Source organism: Sebastes umbrosus, chromosome 6 (assembly GCF_015220745.1).
Source record: "Sebastes umbrosus isolate fSebUmb1 chromosome 6, fSebUmb1.pri, whole genome shotgun sequence".
NCBI lineage: Eukaryota > Metazoa > Chordata > Actinopteri > Perciformes > Sebastidae > Sebastes > Sebastes umbrosus.
In genome coordinates, this window is record NC_051274.1 from 35,433,595 (window position 1) to 35,451,796 (window position 18,202).

General features: G+C 44.3%; 1 protein-coding gene and 1 long non-coding RNA gene across 2 annotated transcripts in view; one reads left to right on the plus strand and one right to left on the minus strand.

The window, feature by feature from the left end:
- fam120c (family with sequence similarity 120C) overlaps positions 1 to 13,225 on the plus strand; it is a 32,302-nt gene extending 19,077 nt beyond the window's left edge. The window contains exons 12-17 of the mRNA XM_037773933.1: positions 87 to 201; positions 1,779 to 1,988; positions 2,077 to 2,314; positions 3,666 to 3,801; positions 5,250 to 5,313; positions 6,903 to 13,225. Coding sequence (XP_037629861.1) covers positions 87 to 201; positions 1,779 to 1,988; positions 2,077 to 2,314; positions 3,666 to 3,801; positions 5,250 to 5,313; positions 6,903 to 7,160 — 1,021 coding nt within the window. The 3' untranslated portion in view covers positions 7,161 to 13,225. The remainder of the gene's footprint in view (positions 1 to 86; positions 202 to 1,778; positions 1,989 to 2,076; positions 2,315 to 3,665; positions 3,802 to 5,249; positions 5,314 to 6,902) is intronic.
- LOC119490491 lies at positions 2,326 to 4,064 on the minus strand. The gene is made up of 3 exons (XR_005207417.1): positions 3,896 to 4,064; positions 2,551 to 2,553; positions 2,326 to 2,337 (listed from the first exon to the last, which is right to left on the minus strand). It is a non-coding gene; the product is annotated as an uncharacterized LOC119490491 (long non-coding RNA).
- Positions 13,226 to 18,202: the final 4,977 nt, after the last annotated feature.

Below are 18,202 nucleotides of genomic sequence, written 5' to 3' on the forward strand. Positions count from 1 at the left end.
TGGATGCATATATCTATCTATTCTATTCTCTGATTACATCTGTTAGTCCGTCTTTGTCAGTAAACGTGAGCTCTGTCCTCTCTCAGGTATATGATGCAGTGGCCTGGAGGGAGGATACTCCAGAGACATGAGCTGGATGCCTTCCTGGCTCAGGCTGTTTCCAGTCAGCTCTACGAACCTGATCAGCTACAGGAGCTCAAGGTGAGGCACCCCCCTCCCCCTAAACACTTTGGATTTCACACATTGACAGGAAAAGCAGAGCTAGACAGAGCAGAGCTAAAGCTGCATGCTAACTCTGTCACGGACAGGAAATGTTATTGTATGGCGCTAACGTGGCGGTCGAGCCGGCTGTCGCTCTCGTCTCCGTGGTCAAATGGGCCGACGCTACGACTGTAGAGCACCCAGATACTGACATTTGTGTTCTCTGCATTGAAACGGCCCCGATGGAGCTGACCATGGATGGATAAAGAGAACGGAGCTGACGGGAGAGCTAGAGACCACCTTGGAGAAGTTAGAGGAAGTAGACACGTGGGACTACGTACGCTTTTCAAAATAAGGTGTTAACAAAGGGAACTGTAGATACTAAATACATCTATTGAAAAATAAAAGACGGGGTGGCTGTGGCTCAGAGGGTAGAGTAGGCTTTCCACCAATCGGAAGGTCGGTGGTTCGATCCCCGGCTGCTCCTCTAAGCATGCTTTATGTTGGAGTATACGTGGTCGAGTGTCTTTTCCCCCTTGTATTATACTTCACATATTGAGTGAAGGTGGGAGGTACTGTCCTTAAGCATGCTTGATTGAAATCGCCGGCAATAATAAAAACGCCGTCAGGATGGGCCAGCTGATGTTTTACAGTACTGAGTAGGTGGGCGAGAGCGCTGCTAATGTTAGCATCTGGTTGGATGTAAACAGCCATGATAATGACGACTGTTAGCTCCCGTGGCAGATAAAAGGGTCTGCATGTGACTGACATGACTTCTAGGTCCGGGGAACAATAACAGTCTGTAGTCCTACTGTTGGAACACCAGTCATTGTTTACATAAAGGCAGAGTCCTCCCCCTCGCCTCTTACCGGAGTCACTGTTCCGTTCGAAGCGATGTGTCGTGCGGCCCGTTAGCTGTACTGCTGCGTCTGGGATTAGCGGGTGAAGCCAGGTCTCTGTAATGATCATCACACAGCAGTTCCGTATGAAGCTGTTTGCAGCTACCTGTAGCTCCAACTCGTCCATTTTATGTATAATGGATCTGGCGTTTGTTAGGAAGATGCTTGGTAGCGGAGGTCTGGCCGGTTGTTTCCTTAGCCTAGCTAGTAGGCCCGCTCTGCACCCCCGCTTCTGCTTCCGCTCCCTCCGCCGTCTGCGCAGTCTGTCGGGCCCGGTTATAATCCACGGAGAGCCCGGTGGTCTCGCTATGTCCCTTGGTATGTTGTGAGTCCGTTGGAAGTCGTTTGTAATGGCTGTGTTGTACTGTAATCCGATATTACGTAGGTCTTGGTGACTGTAGGTATATGTTGCATAACACAACTCCGAAAACACGGAAAAAAACAACAAACAAAACCGAGTTAGAGAGCCATGAGCCGCTGCACCAGTGCGCGCCGCCATCTTGCTAGAGCTAGATAACATGGCAAAGTTGTCACCTTAGCAGCCTCTGATATCAGCGTATGGATGTGTGTGTGAATGCTGACATGTAGTGTAAAGAGCTTTGAGTGGTTGGAAGACTAAAAAAGTGCTATATAAATGCAAGTCCTTTTACCATTTACCATTTGTTTGTTTGCCGTTAGGTGGAGAAGGTGGACGCCCGCGGCGTGCAGCTGGCTTCTCTTTTCATGGCCGGCGTCGACACGGCGCTGTTCATCAACGATGTGTGCGGCCAGCCGTTGCCGTGGGAACACTGCTGCCCCTGGGGCTTCTTCGACGGCAAACTGTTTCAGAGCAAACTGGCCCGGGCCGCTCGAGACCGGGCCGCCCTGCTGGACATGTGCGAGGGACAGGTACGTACGGATGTGATCCTGTGGCTGCAGGAGGAGCTGGTGTCTAATAGATATAATAATAATAATAATATGAATCTTCTCTCTGCAGGAGGAGCTGGTGTCGAAGGTGGAGAAGATGCGTCAGGCCATCCTGGAGGGAATCAACCTGTCCCGCCCTCCTCCTCCTCCTCCTCCTCTTCCTCCTCCAGCCTTCCTCCCCCCAGCCATGGTGCCCCCTTTCTACCCGATGCCTCCCCTATACCCCCCCCGCCCCATGGGCATGCCTCATCATCATCACCCTCATCATCCTCATCACCCGGCCCAGCACAGACCCAGAGCCTTCCCAGGTACCTCCATGCTTTTTGTTGACCTCTTGGTCTTTGCTCACACCTCTTAGAGCTCATTCACACCTCTTAGAGCTGTTTCACACCGCTTAATGTTAATGGATATTAAGACCTGTTAAAGGGTTAGATATTATATTATTAAAGTTCCTGTTTGTAACTTCCTCCAGATATAAATCATTGCGGGTCGGTGTCTCATGGTCTCGCGTGTGTCTCCGCTGTTCAGACTCAGACTCCAACACAAACTCCAGTGAAGCACCAAAACCTCTCGGTTGTATCTAGTGAAGCCTGTCTGTTAAACAGTGTTGGCCGCGGTCGGAGGACGCGGGGGAGACCGTAGCTTTGGTCTCCAGGACCGGAGTCTCTGCTGTACTCTGCTCCTCTGCTCCTCTGCCTGCCTTCACTCACACACCGCGCTCCTTCTCTCTCTCTCTCCACCTCTCACGTGCATGCTGCTCACTCCACACTGCAGAAGAGTTAGTTTAGCTCTGAGAATATCTAGTGAAATGTTCAGTGGACGTTTGTGCAGAAATAACTGCTGCAGCTCCTCCAGACCAACAGAGGTTTCCCGTGTCTTGTGAAGTGACGGGGCTCCGCAGAGAGAAACGTTATCGTCTCCCACCAAAACTCCGGCGTCTCCCCCGTTCCCTCCGGCCGCGGTCGGGAGGCTGAGGCAGGAAAAGCCAACACTAGGATCAGCATTGATTCATGGAGAGACCTTGGTCTGGTCAGCTAACATTACTGCCAAGCAGCTGAAATATAGAGTGATATTGTGCTTTTAGCTGACGTGTGTCTCCTCACTGTGTTGAGCGATGCTCCTTCATGTCTATGTAGAGCGAGCACAAGCGCCAGCAACAGGACGCTGACTTTAGTTGACTTAACGGACACAGGTGAAGCTGTTAACAAGACATTTCTGATTCTTACTAACAGTCCCTATAAACATGTTTAGTATGATCAGATATATAAATAAATACTGAACATGTTTAATGTTTATGATTTGAGATCGGTGCGACCAGGATGGACTTCAGAGCCGATCGCAGGATATAGATTATAAAACTATAAAAGAAACACAATGGCACATAAATAGTTTATAAAAATACTAAAAAATGATCTAAAATAATGCGGATATGTGGTGCATAAAAAGTGAAAGCTGCGGTGCATGTGTGGTATAGTTTCCTGTTAGTGTAAATCATGAAGGTGTCCAGATCTCTTGTTTACCAGCTGCAGATCACCTACACAGTACTATATATATATATATTAAATAGTACATAGAGTATACAGCTGGTGTGTAGTGTGGAACTGGGACACAGCTGTACTCTCTGACTGGAGACTCTACGATGTTCTCTTGTCTCTGCAGGCCTTCAGTCCATCCCCCCCCAGGGAGGGAAGCTGGAGATCGCTGGTATGGTGGTCGGCCAGTGGGCCGGGAACAAACCGGTCCGTGGGAGGGGGGGGTTCAACATGCAAGTGGTGTCAGTGGGAGCAGGGAGAGGGTGAGTAACATCATCATCACCTTCTAATCAATACAACTACTGTGATTTATAGTGATTGTTGTTAATTTGTTGACCTCTAGACCATGAAGTGAACAAGATGAATCAGACACTTCTAAGGACTTTGACTTTGTAAAATCTTTAAATGAACCAAGTAAAAATGTTTGATTTTCAGCATGTCTGTAGTCAGAGACGTCCTGAAGTCAAATATATCAGGATCATTGGCAGGAATTATTGATTACATTTATTATCCAGCAACCCAGAAATCAAAGCATAAAGACATTTCCCTCACAGATTAGTGGTATTTTCTTTTTAATTTATAAGGGACATGTAATGTTTTATACTTCTGGTGAATATAATCCATCAGTCTGATTTCCATAGATGTATTTAGTATCTACAGTTCCCTTTGTTAACACCTTATTTTGAAAAGCGTACGTAGTCCCACGTGTCTACTTCCTGTAACTTCTCCAAGGTGGTCTCTAGCTCTCCCGTCAGCTCCGTTCTCTTTATCCATCCATGGTCAGCTCCATCGGGGCCGTTTCAATGCAGAGGACACAAATGTCAGTATCTGGGTGCTCTACAGTCGTAACGTCGGCCCATTTGACCACGGAGACGAGAGCGACGGCCGGCTCCACCGCCACGTTACCGCCATACCATAACGTTACCGCCATACCATAACGTTACCTCCATACCATAACGTTTCCTGCCCGTGACAGAGTTAGCATGCAGCTTTATCTCTGCTCTGTCTAGCTCTGCTTTTCCTGTCAATGTGTGAAACCCCAAGTGTTTCCATCCTTTACTGGATGTGTAGTGTTTACCACGCTGGATTTAACATGTGAGGGTGCAGGTCGTATCCACGACGACCCTCCAACGCTTTAGACTCTCTGAGGTTTGTTTTGGTTGACGGATACGGAACGGATATGACGTCACGTTACTCACACTACCACAATAAAAGCGGTAACTTCCTTCTACCTCCACATGGACTCCGATGAAGCAGATAGATCCATTCTGGTGTTAAAACATCTATTTAGAAATCGTAAAAATGGATCTTTTCCCGCCTTTAGTTTTTATTCGGAAATCAGACGGTTCTGTCAACATGTGTGTATATATGTGTATTATGTTATTAACTAGCTCTGTTACAGATATCCAGTGTTGGTAGAAGTCGGTAATCACTTTTGTAACTTCTATTTAACGTTGTTGGCTAAAATGATAAATGTTCTGTTATGATGTCACCATGATGTTATGATGTCACCATGATGTTATGATGTCACCATGATGTTATGATGTCACCATGATGTTATGATGTCACCATGATGTTATGATGTCACCATGATGTTATGATGTTATGATGTCCCCATGTGAAGAGGGATTCCTCCTGGTTCAGGGTGTGAAATGTCCTCCAGAGTTAGTGAGACCTCTGATATCGGTTGTTTCTGTTTCTTCATCCTCAGGAGGGGTAAAGAGATCCCAGCCAAGATACGAAGCGTGAAAAAGGTTCCGACCAACAGAACACAGGTAGCACACTTTCACACCTTACTCCTCCATGAACAGTGATCACAGCTGTAAATACCCTCTTTGGCTCTGTTCGCACCTGGTATTAACATGTGTTCTGAGTGATCGGATCACTAGTGGACAGCTGTAGGTACATTTTTATTAACATTAAATATAAGGTTATTGTACCGGCGGTCCCCGGGGACCTCCACGCCGCCGACACCGCTGCCTTCGCCAGGAAACAGCTGGAACAGAGCTCCATCCGACAGTATGATGATGATGATGATGATGTACTTCCTGTCTGTAGTCTGATAGTCTGTAGATATGTAGCCGATAGATCAGATATATATTATTAAAATACAGTTGTACCGACAGGTAGGGGTGGGCAATACATCGACTATATTCGCGCAATATATAAAATGACTATATCGCGAACTTCGACTACAAATTGTCATGTAATATTTTTAAGCCAGCCCGCCGGCATGAGACTCGCTTTGGCATTTCCTTCTCTCCCTCTCTCCTCCGGCTCCCTCTCACACATCACAGACTCCGCCCCAGCCAGACCTCTCTCCTGGGTTAGGGTGTGTGCAGCGTTTTACCTGCATAGAGAATCACGAGGCGGCCGCCTCCGTCAAATTTCGTAATTTTTTATTTTGTAACTGCATGTGCGGCATCACGCCTTTGTGTTGGCGCTGTAACAAACAGCACAGTGAACCAGAGAAGCCGCTGAGAGGAAGAAACAAGCCGTCTGTTTGGGTTTTCTGGATCGTTGCAAAGCGGGAGCAGCAGTGTTACCGCTGGTAACGTTTTCACCACCACAACAAAACAATAAACTAAACAAAACTCCCTTCCCCTCCTGTTTGTTGTTTTAATATAGTTTCATATCGCCAGTTGGCGTTTATAAATGTTTGTGAAAGCTGCTCCATCCTCCTCTTTACATGTGGGCCATGAACAGTTTCATAATGAACCGAAAATACTTTTACACTTCTCAGTGGGCTGGCTGGTCCTCATCGGGGGCATCTCCTCCGCGACAGTCCGCACACTGCTGTAGTTCGGCTCGGTAAGGCCCGGTGAGTGAGGGCTCGCGGTCCCCCGCTCCGTACTGAAGTACAGTACTTGAGTAGCCTACAGTCCACCACTGCTAGAGCACAACATTACAACTGTTCCAAAAGAAACCACTAATGAATATAAACAAGGATGTCTTAAAGCAGACATACAGTGTCCTGCAGGGACTACAGGAATCATCATATTGGTGTGATTGTATGCATTAAAGGGTTAAATTGAGCATTTATGAAGTGCTTAGAGGATATTTGAAAATATCACGATATATATCGTGTATCGCAATATGGCCTAAAAATATCGCAATATTATGTTTAGACCATATCGCCCAGCCCTACCGACAGGACATACTGAATGTGGCCCGGACCGCCTTCTGAACCTCTGAATGTGGTCTGAGGGATCAGAGCTCAATGCGTCCTGAGTGCATTCACATCTGTACTGATAGCTGTCCACTAGTGATCAGATCACTGAGGACACATGTTACTACCAGGTATGAACAGGGCCTGTGTCTGTGCTGTTGTGTTGACATTCTGCCCGTCCTCCTCTTCCTCCAGACGTCGCCGCCGCCGCCATCCAGCAGTCCCCCGAAGCCGTCAGAGGAGGCGGTCTCCACGCCAGATGTCGCCACCCAGCAGCTGAACGGCAGCTCAGCGGCCTCCGCCATCGGCCAGCCCTTGGAGCTGGCCCCCCTGGCCCAGCCAATCCCGTGTGCCTTAGCCAGCAGAGACAACCAATCAGAGGGGGTGGAGGTGGAGGCCCCCTGTTGCCTTGACGACTGCCCGTCAGACGGAGCGCTACAGAAAGAGGAGTGATGGCGTCCTTTCCCAGGATGCACTGCTCTGAGAGAGTTCTGTGTTTGACTGCCTTTCCCTGTTTTTGTAGCCCTGCCCGCTAGCTGTGCACGTTATGACGTGGAGCAGGAGGCGGCGGCGGCGAGGCTCCTCCTCGCGCTTCCTGCTGCTCCGCGTCATAAAGCAGCGAGCTCTTTACTTCCTGTTTAGTTTTCTCATGTGGTTTTATGTTGTTTAATGAAGAGAGGTTTTCTCCATGAGTCTGTAAGCGCCCCCCCCCCCCCACACTCAAAATCCTAAACGCCCCCCCGCCCCGCACTCAGAGTAAAATAAGCTTGAAGCCCCGCCCCCATTACGCCCCGCCACTTAACGCCCCCCCCCTTCAGTATGGGCATCTGTACAGTTAAAATGTCTCTTAGTGTTTTAATGGTCCTCTGCACACACACACGCGGGAAGCTCTCCGCTACGGTGACACATTGGATGTGGTCGCCATGGTTTCCATGGTTTCCATGGCAGGCCTGGTTGGTAGTTGTGTGTTGATGCGGCCGTCGCCGTGTCGTGAGGTTTGAGGTTTGAGGTTTGAGACAGAGTTTGACTCTTTAATAATAATGTAACAGTGATGTACCCCCCCCCCTCCTCACTTATACTAGTTCTACTAGCACCGAAGCCCTTGATTGATTGATTGATTGATTGGTTATGTAATCACAGGAGCACTTGTCCCCCCGCCCCCCGTGGTATTAGTGGTATTAGCGTGCTGTCTGACTCTGACCCATGTAGCATAGCCTAGCGATCAGCTGTGCTAAGACACCCCATGAATTTATGCACCTTAAGCCCTAAAGTATGCAAGATGCCCCTCCCCCCCCCCCGCTCCTCCAAAAAGAAACAGTGCATTATTATATGAGCCCCCCCCTCCCCCGTCCCAAAGCTTTGATTGTATTATTAGCCCAACAGAAGCACTTATTGTTGTATTTAAGATGATGAATTGGAACACGCCCCCCCGTATATCTGTATATCCGGTTGAACGGCGTCCCCCGTATATCCGGTTGAACGGCGCCCCCCGTATATCTGTATATCCGGGTGAACGGCGTCCCCCGATGATGACATGTGGAGCTACATGTGACGGTAGAGATCTATTAGAGACGGCAGAATGTGAACAGAGTGGTTTCAGACAAAGAAGCACTTTGTTTTAAAAATGTTGAACCACACTGGAACCACAGTCTTCTGCTACCAGGTGAAACAGAGATAAACTGTGAGGCACCTTCTGGAGTTCAGGCCAAAAAGAAAAGATGGAGCCGAGCGCTGAGCATCGGGGGAGCTGCTGCCAGGCAGAGCTCCTCCGACCGGCGTCCGACCGGCGTTCACCGACTTTACAACCACGTTGAAGGAACTCCTGATTCTCAAGGAAGTCTTTTCACGTTTATTTCCAAAGTGTATTTTTAAAAAGCGGCGAGCCGACTGAGGCCGCCAGCGATGATAAAGGGGCGTGGCGACTAAAGCCTCAAAGATTCCCCCCCCCCCCATTCACCACCCTCTGGTGGTGAAAGAGTAACGGTTGTCATGACGATAGCCCAGCACCACGAGCTCTGGTGTGTCACTTTAGACCAACAGGAAGCACTTAAACGCCCTGAAGCAGCCCGGCCCGACGCGGCGGAGGCTTTTCACGGGTCGCATCACATGACAGGAGAGAGGGAGGCCTCGTGACGGACCCGAGTGTGCCGCTCACAATCTGAGACTTACCATAACGAATCGTTTTATTAGAGCACTTGTGTTTGTAGAGAATGAGATGTGTTCCCTCCCCCCACTCCCCCTTAGTAGCTTTCATCTGACTACGGAACCACAGCGAACCGACCGGCGGTAGCACGAGCGCAGTGCGTCGGCTCCTGCTGAGCGACGCCGGCCAGTGAAACACGATGATGATAATCTCTATGAACTGACTGAGAGAGACTGAACGAGCTCACCGTGTTAAACAAACTAAAGACAAGTCAACACAGCAGCACCTTATTTTCTTACTATGTTGATGACTCGTGCTCCTCCGCGGCGTGCCACCGACTGACACGGAAACAAACGCCGTTTTTGAAGGAAACAACCCGACTTGTATCTGTAAGTGTTGATGTAGTCGCGTCAGACATCCCCGTCAGTTCTGAATCAACCATGACAGTTGACCCAGCCGTGAGCGTAGGCCTACGCTCATCATCACAGGCCCGTGCTGCGCCGCCACGCCGCGCCGCCGCGCCGCCGTCTCCAACACCGACACCAAATGAAATGAGAGGTTTCCGTTGTTGGTAGGGACGAAGCGTTGGAGTGCTGCAGGTGTTTCTAGGTTACGAGTAGCGTCGGGCTGAACACAGGACTGTCATACAGACACCAAGACTAGAGGCTAGAGAATATAGAACTCCACTGGCCGAAATACTACGTCTAGAATACGTAATACTACTACTACTACTAGGAGTCATTTACTCTTTATAAATACTACTGCGTTACACCGTCGACATTAGTACACACACGTGTATCGCACCAGTACGTCGTTATAGAAGAAGGCTTTACCGCGGCGAGCCAGAGCGTGATCTGGTATATGATGCCCTCTCTCGATTCGCTCGCCAGATACAAACACACTAACACACACACACACACATAAACACACACACACACACATGAGAACCAGATGTTCAGTTGCTAGGTTACCAGCAGCGTTCTCTCTGCTTTCGTGCTGAAGTGATTTTGTGCAGTTTCAGTTCCAGTGGTGGTCGTCAGTTCACCAGGTCAGTCTGGTAACACGTCCTACTGACGCACGCGCACACACACACACACACACACACATAGATGTTAAACCCTTACAGAGTTACACAGTAGATAGAACAGAAAACAGTCAACTCGATACATGATGTAGTGTCCCTCTCTCGTCCTCGTCTGTTTTAGTTCGATAGATATTTGATCAGTGATTTTATGCTTGTTATCCTACACCCCCTCACCCCGCTATAACCCCCCCTCCTCCCCAGAAATGTCCATTGACGTCTTCTCTTATTCTCCCTCATAGCGTACATGCATCACACACTCACACACTCACACCTTCTACACACACACACACACACACCATCCTCCCGTCACTTCCTGTTTCAGTTCTTCTCCTCCGCTGTCGTCACCTCCCGCTCTGCCTCTCCTTTTAGCCCTTTAGGACCGTTTCTATTGGCCGTTTCTCTCTCTCTCTCTCTTTGGGCTGCCCCGCCCACCTTAATCAACCCGACTAACAGTAAAGGTTATATTAACGTTGATAATCAGTTTCTGTATGTATCTAGCCAGAGTCTGGAAAAAAAAAATCTGAAAAAAAAACGGTTTTATTCAATTGTGCAAATGTGTTTTTTCTTACTATTTTTAATGTTATTACATCTTTAATCTAATCCTTCTACCATCGCTTCAGTTAGTACTGAATACGCTTAGCCAACCTAGACATCTGAACTGTAATGATCGAGATTTTCCTTACCTGTATTTTATATGGCATCTTTAGACCACCGTTTATTATGTACGTAAGTAAATATTGCCCGTTTTTTTTAAATGAAAATTGTCGCCTGCACTATGTTATGATTCTCATAATATCCCCGATAACAACCTGGTGGTTGACTCATCAGTCTAAGCTGAACTCTGCGCCGTGCACGAAGCAGCCAAACGTCTCTAGTAAACACCTGAGAACCAAAGTACACCCAACATCCCCCATAAAGCCCCCATAATGCCCCGATAAAGCCCCTATAAAGCCTCCATAGACATGGACAGTCTGCCCCTATAAAGCCCCTCTAAAGCCCCTATAAAGCCCCTATAGAGCCTCCAGAGACATGGACAGTCTGTCCCTATAAAGCCTCCATAGACATGGACAGTCTGTCCCTATAAAGCCTCCACAGACATGGACAGTCTGCCCCTATAAAGCCTCCAGAGACATGGACAGTCTGTCCCTATAAAGCCTCCATAGACATGGACAGTCTGCCCCTATAAAGCCTCCAGAGACATGGACAGTCTGTCCCTATAAAGCCTCCATAGACATGGACAGTCTGCCCCTATAAAGCCCCTATAAAGCCTCCATAGACATGGATAGTCTGTCCCTATAAAGCCTCCATAGACATGGACAGACTGCCCCTATAAAACCCCTATAAAGCCTCCATAGACATGGACAGTCTGCCCCTATAAAGCCTCCATAGACATGGACAGTCTGTCCCTATAAAGCCTCCATAGACATGGACAGTCTGTCCCTATAAAGCCTCCGTAGACATGGACAGTCTGCCCCTATAAAGCCTCCATAGACATGGACAGTCTGTCTCTATAAAGCCTCCATAGACATGGACAGTCTGTCCCTATAAAGCCTCCATAGACATGGACAGTCTGCCCCTATAAAGCCTCCATAGACATGGACAGTCTGCCCCCCCCCCCAGTAGTGATGATTATATTTATATATACAGTATATATAAATATATATAATGACATTACAGCACGTGTGATTCATCTGACAGTCAATGTGAGGTCGTGTTTTTACGTGGAGACGCAGACAGACGGGGAAAGACATCGAGCGAGCGAGTCTTTAGGCATTGTGGGTAAATTCACCAGCTCCTGCTGCTCGCTCTGTAACTTCTTTCATTGACTGAATTCAGACTGTGAGCGCCGCTGCACACGCTTAGATTGCTCAGATCGACACCCGACGGAGACGCTTTCAGTCCCGCTGGGTTTTGGCGCCCTCTTTTGCGTTTTTCTTGCATGCACTCATTGTGCTCTCTGAACGTTCCCAGACTCAGATTACTGATTACTGAGTCTCTCCATCGCAGGAGGACGTAGACGCTGCTGAGAGACGCTGAATTCTCCTCTAAACACGACTCTGAGAGATCAACCCGCCTCCCGACACAACATCACATCATCTGCATGTACGCTGATGAAAGTTATTTAAAAAAAGACTCCAGAGCTGAAACAATCAGTCGATAAATAAACAAAATAATAACATAAAATAAAAAATAGATTAGAATGAACTGATAAATCTGCAAGCTTCAACTTCCAGCTTTGCTTTTATATCTGCAACGACTAGAAAATAAATCATCCACAATCTCGATAACCAATTTCGTGTCTTGTATAACCTGTATGTATATGTATGTATATACATATATATGTATATATCTATATATATATACATATATATATATATATATATATATATGCATATATATATATATATATGCATATATATAATGTTTAGTTTCTTGTCCGGTGTGAGTCTCAGCCGGAGCGTAGCGAGGAGAACTCAGCGTCTCCGATGATGATGATGAAATGATGAAGAGTTGTCCAGCAGATAAAAAGCGTCCCGTCTCGCCGCTCAGCGCCTCTGAAGAGCTCGATGACGTTAAAGAGAACCAAAAGTCCCAGAATAGAGATGTACCATGTTGTATATTGTAGAAGTCCAACAGTATTATGGTCTGTCGTCCAGTCGTACAGGATGTGGAGACGAGTCATCCGTTGTTCTTCCTCGTCCTCACAGCGTTTTGTCCAGTTTGAATAAAGGTCCCTATTCTGTCTGTCTCTCTCTACACTGCCACCCCCCGCCTCCCCCCCCAGGCTCCAGTATAACCCCCTCCCAGCTCCAGTATAACCCCCCCCCCCCCTCCAGTTGATCATTATGGGATGTTTCTGGTCCCGCTGGTGAATCAGCCACAAGAGTCCCGATGCATGTCCTTCAGTACCAGGGCCGCCTGAAACTACCTGTGCAGCGAAAAGGGTTAAAATTTATCCATAATATTATTGTTATAGAAATATTATCATCATCATTATTGCTGTTATAATTATGGTTGGTATAATTTGTCATCATTGTTAGCATTATGGAAGCACCGGACTGTTTGTGGAAAGACGAGAATAAAGAAAGCTTATTATTTTGTTGTTTTATTAATTAGTCTGACTGTTGGTGGTCTGATGTCACAGAGGAGGAGGAGGAGGAGGAGGAGGAAGAGGAAGAGGAGGAGAGGAGGAACGGTTCAGAAAGAGACAAAGATGGCAGTCATGTTTGTACTGGTTGGGAAATGACTTACAGTGCTGAAATAAAATTTATTCTTTTAGTAAAAAAAGTACTTCTTGTGTTCCGTGTCCTTTATTTATTTATTTATATATTTACTTATTTACTTATTTATTTATTTATCTATTTATTTACTTATTTATTAATTTAATTAATTATTTATTTATGACTTAGTGCTGAAATAAAATATTCTTTTAGTGAAAAAAGTACTTGTGTCCTTTATTTATTTATATATTTATTTACATACTTATTTATTTATATATTTATTTACTTATTTAATTATTTATTTATATATTTATTTACTTATTTAATTAATTAATTGATTAATAATTTATTTATTTATTTGTTTATATATTTATTTATATATTTATTTACTTATTTAATTATTTATTTATATATTTATTTACTTATTTAATTAATTAATTGATTAATAATTTATTTATTTATTTGTTTATATATTTATTTATATATATATATTTAATTAATTATTAATTTATTAAATTATTGATTGATTTCCTGTAGCTCTGATTTGATTGGACGATGATCATTGTGATCATCTTCTGTATGTAAATGTTTTTAATGTTTTCTGCTGTTACTATGGATACTGACATTTACAAATAAAAAAAACAAAAAACAAAAACGAAACGGCTCCACAAGGAAACGCTACAGGTGTAGCGTCCGCTCGGTCACATGACTCGGTGACGTGGTCCTGACGTCACGGTCTGGGTCTCATTCACATGAACAGGAAGAATAACTGATTCAGCTGTTAGTGGCTTTAATGATTTAAATCAGGACTATCAAAGTGTTCACCTCCAAATAAATGATCCTCTGAGTTACAGATGTCTATCATATATGTATTATATATATACATGTGTATATATATTATATATACACATGTATATATATTATACAATATATATATATTATATATGTATAATATACATATATAATATATATACATGTATATATATAATATATATGTATATATATATATTATATATATATATACATATATATTATACATGTATATTATATATATATATATATATATATTATATATGTATATATACATATATAATATATATATATTTACATGTATATTATATATATACATGTATATAGTATATATATACTATATATATATGTATATATATATATAGTATATATAATATAGTCTATGGGGGGGAGTATATTTGGTCTTGATGTCGTCACGTGACGGACAGTAGTTGTAGTTCCGTTTGACCACTAAGAGACCAGATCAACTACCAGAGCAGAGGCACGCACACACACACACACACACACACACACACACACGCACACGCGCGCCACCTCTCTGACACGGGTGCTACGTAGCAGGCTGGTTCGGGTCACGTGATGTTCTGCTGAAACACCGAGCTGCTGCTGTTAGCCCTCAGAACCCTCAGAACCATCAGAACCGAGTCAGAGGAACCACTGCTGCACCAGCCGAGACCAGTACCGGACCGGACCGGAGACTCCAGGAGGACCGGAGAGGACCGGAGAGGACTGAACCACCAGTACCAGCTGACAGCATGATAACACTACTGGCTGCTCAGGGTTAGCCGGTTAGCTAACTAGCTAACAGGCTGCCGTTCAGAGCTTCAGCTAACAGCTACTGGTGGAGATGAGACTCATAGAGACTCAATGAGAGGACAACCAGCAGCTAACAGCAGCTAACAGCAGCTAACAGCAGCTAACAGCAGCTAACAGCAGCTAACAGCAGCTAACAGCAGCTAACAGCAGCTAACAGGAGCTAACAGCAGCTAACAGCAGCTAACAGCAGCTAACAGCAGCTAACAGCAGCTAACAGGAGCTAACAGCAGCTAACAGGAGCTAACAGCAGCTAACAGCAGCTAACAGCAGCTAACAGGAGCTAACAGCAGCTAACAGCAGCTAACAGCAGCTAACAGCAGCTAACAGGAGCTAACAGCAGCTAACAGCAGCTAACAGGAGCTAACAGCAGCTAACAGGAGCTAACAGGAGCTAACAGGAGCTAACAGCAGCTAACAGCAGCTAACAGCAGCTAACAGCAGCTAACAGCAGCTAACAGGAGCTAACAGCAGCTAACAGGAGCTAACAGCAGCTAACAGCAGCTAACAGCAGCTAACAGGAGCTAACAGCAGCTAACAGCAGCTAACAGCAGCTAACAGCAGCTAACAGGAGCTAACAGCAGCTAACAGCAGCTAACAGGAGCTAACAGGAGCTAACAGCAGCTAACAGGAGCTAACAGGAGCTAACAGCAGCTAACAGCAGCTAACAGGAGCTAACAGCAGCTAACAGGAGCTAACAGCAGCTAACAGCAGCTAACAGCAGCTAACAGCAGCTAACAGCAGCTAACAGGAGCTAACAGGAGCTAACAGGAGCTAACAGCAGCTAACAGCAGCTAACAGCAGCTAACAGGAGCTAACAGCAGCTAACAGGAGCTAACAGCAGCTAACAGCAGCTAACAGCAGCTAACAGCAGCTAACAGGAGCTAACAGCAGCTAACAGGAGCTAACAGCAGCTAACAGGAGCTAACAGCAGCTAACAGCAGCTAACAGGAGCTAACAGCAGCTAACAGGAGCTAACAGCAGCTAACAGCAGCTAACAGGAGCTAACAGCAGCTAACAGGAGCTAACAGGAGCTAACAGGAGCTAACAGCAGCTAACAGGAGCTAACAGCAGCTAACAGCAGCTAACAGGAGCTAACAGCCTGCTAGCTTCAGGTAGAGACTACAGGCTAGCAGCAGAGAGGGTTAGTCTGATGTGTGTGTGTATGTGTGTGTTGGTGGTGGTGAGGCCGGTTCATCATGTCCTGCTCTGTTTTCTAGCAGGTACCCGGGTCAGGTACTCGGTACCGGACTGGTACTGGACACCCTCCTCAAGGAAAGGAAGCCTCCTGAGAGGTAGGCTCCATCATTTACTGAGGACGGGTCACATCTGCGTCCTCTCACATCTGTCCTCTCACATCTGTCCTCACATCCGTCTCCTCACACATCTGTCCTCTCACATCCGTCTCCTCTCACATCCGTCCTCACATCCGTCTCCTCACACATCTGTCCTCTCACATCTGTCCTCTCACATCTGTCCTCTCACATCTGTCCTCTTACATCCGTCTCCTGTCACATCTGTCCTCTCACATCTGTTTCAGAACTGTTTAAACACACATGAGCAACATGTTTACTGTATGTGTGTTTAAAAGGGTTTAAATATAAATATGTTAAATGACCTGGAGCCCAGAGAGGAAGAGGAAGAGGAAGAGGAAGAGGAAGAGGAAGAGGAAGAAGAAGAGGAAGAGGAGCTGTGGGATGAGGTAGTAGTTTGTATAGTTTTAGGATCACACCAGATCTGGGAGATAACTATACAGCCTACTGTCTTTCTCACGGCCACCTGAACCATCACCTACATGATGTATCCGTTGCCACGGTGACTGAAGCCTCTGGTGACCAACAGTGCTTCCAAATGACATCATGAACACTGGTTATATCCTGTATTATACTAGTATATCCTGTATTATACTGTTATATTATACTGTTATATCCTGTATTATACTGTTATATTATACTGTTATATCCTGTATTATACTAGTATATCCTGTATTATGCTGTTATATCCTGTATTATACTAGTATATCCTGTATTATGCTGTTATATCCTGTATTATACTAGTATATCCTGTATTATGCTGTTATATCCTGTATTATACTGTTATATCCTGTATTATACTGTTATATTATACTGTTATATCCTGTATTATACTAGTATATCCTGTATTATGCTGTTATATCCTGTATTATGCTGTTATATCCTGTATTATACTGTTATATTATACTGTTATATCCTGTATTATACTGTTATATCCTGTATTATACTGTTATATTATACTGTTATATCCTGTATTATACTAGTATATCCTGTATTATGCTGTTATATCCTGTATTATACTGTTATATCCTGTATTATACTGTTATATTATACTGTTATATCCTGTATTATACTGTTATATCCTGTATTATACTGTTATATTATATTGTTATATCCTGTATTATACTAGTATATCCTGTATTATACTGTTATATTATGCTGTTATATCCTGTATTATACCCTGTATTATACTGTTATATCCTGTATTATACTAGTATATCCTGTATTATACTGTTATATCCTGTATTATACTGTTATATTATACTGTTATATCCTGTATTATACTGTTCTTTCCTGTTATACTCAATACTACTGTCAAACTACAATAATTGATTATCATAATAGGTGATACACATTCCTGTAAATGGCTTCATGTTTGCAGCTTTAAACTAAATATCTTGGTGTGTGTATATATATGTGTATATATATATATGTATATCTTGTAATCAGTTCTAGTTATAGATAATGTAATGGTTTAATGAGAGATGAGAGGGTTGGATATTTGATATTTTGGTGTATTTTTGCATCCATGTTAAAATAAATGTGATATCTGTAATAAGTGTAAATGTTGTTTGTGCTTTGCTAAATGTCATTTATTTTGTAATTTTTAGGCCAAGTGAGTCCAATGAAGGATGCTTTAGTTAGACTCAGATTAATAATACAAATTAGTATCAACAGATATATTATGGTGTAATATTATAGATTAAAATATAACGGTATTGATCACAAGCTATCCAGCAGTATACAAAGCAATTAAAATAAACTCATACCATATATACAGTATATACCAGCTTCAGCATTAAAGTGATGAACACATTAATACGTTCTTAATTATAATTCAGTCATCTATATTATTCTGAAGTGGAAAAGTGTACTTTCACTTTTGGTACTTTAAGTTTATTTTGATGCTAATACTTTTGTACTTTTACTGAAGTAAGAATATATTTTTTACTGGTTACAGAGTATTTCTTCACTGTAGTATTATTACATCAGAATACTTCTACCACCTCTGATAGAATCAGTTATCAGTCAAAACCCTGTAAACTGATCATATAAATATATATAACAATAGTAATTATATATATAAATAATATACGGTATATAAATAATATA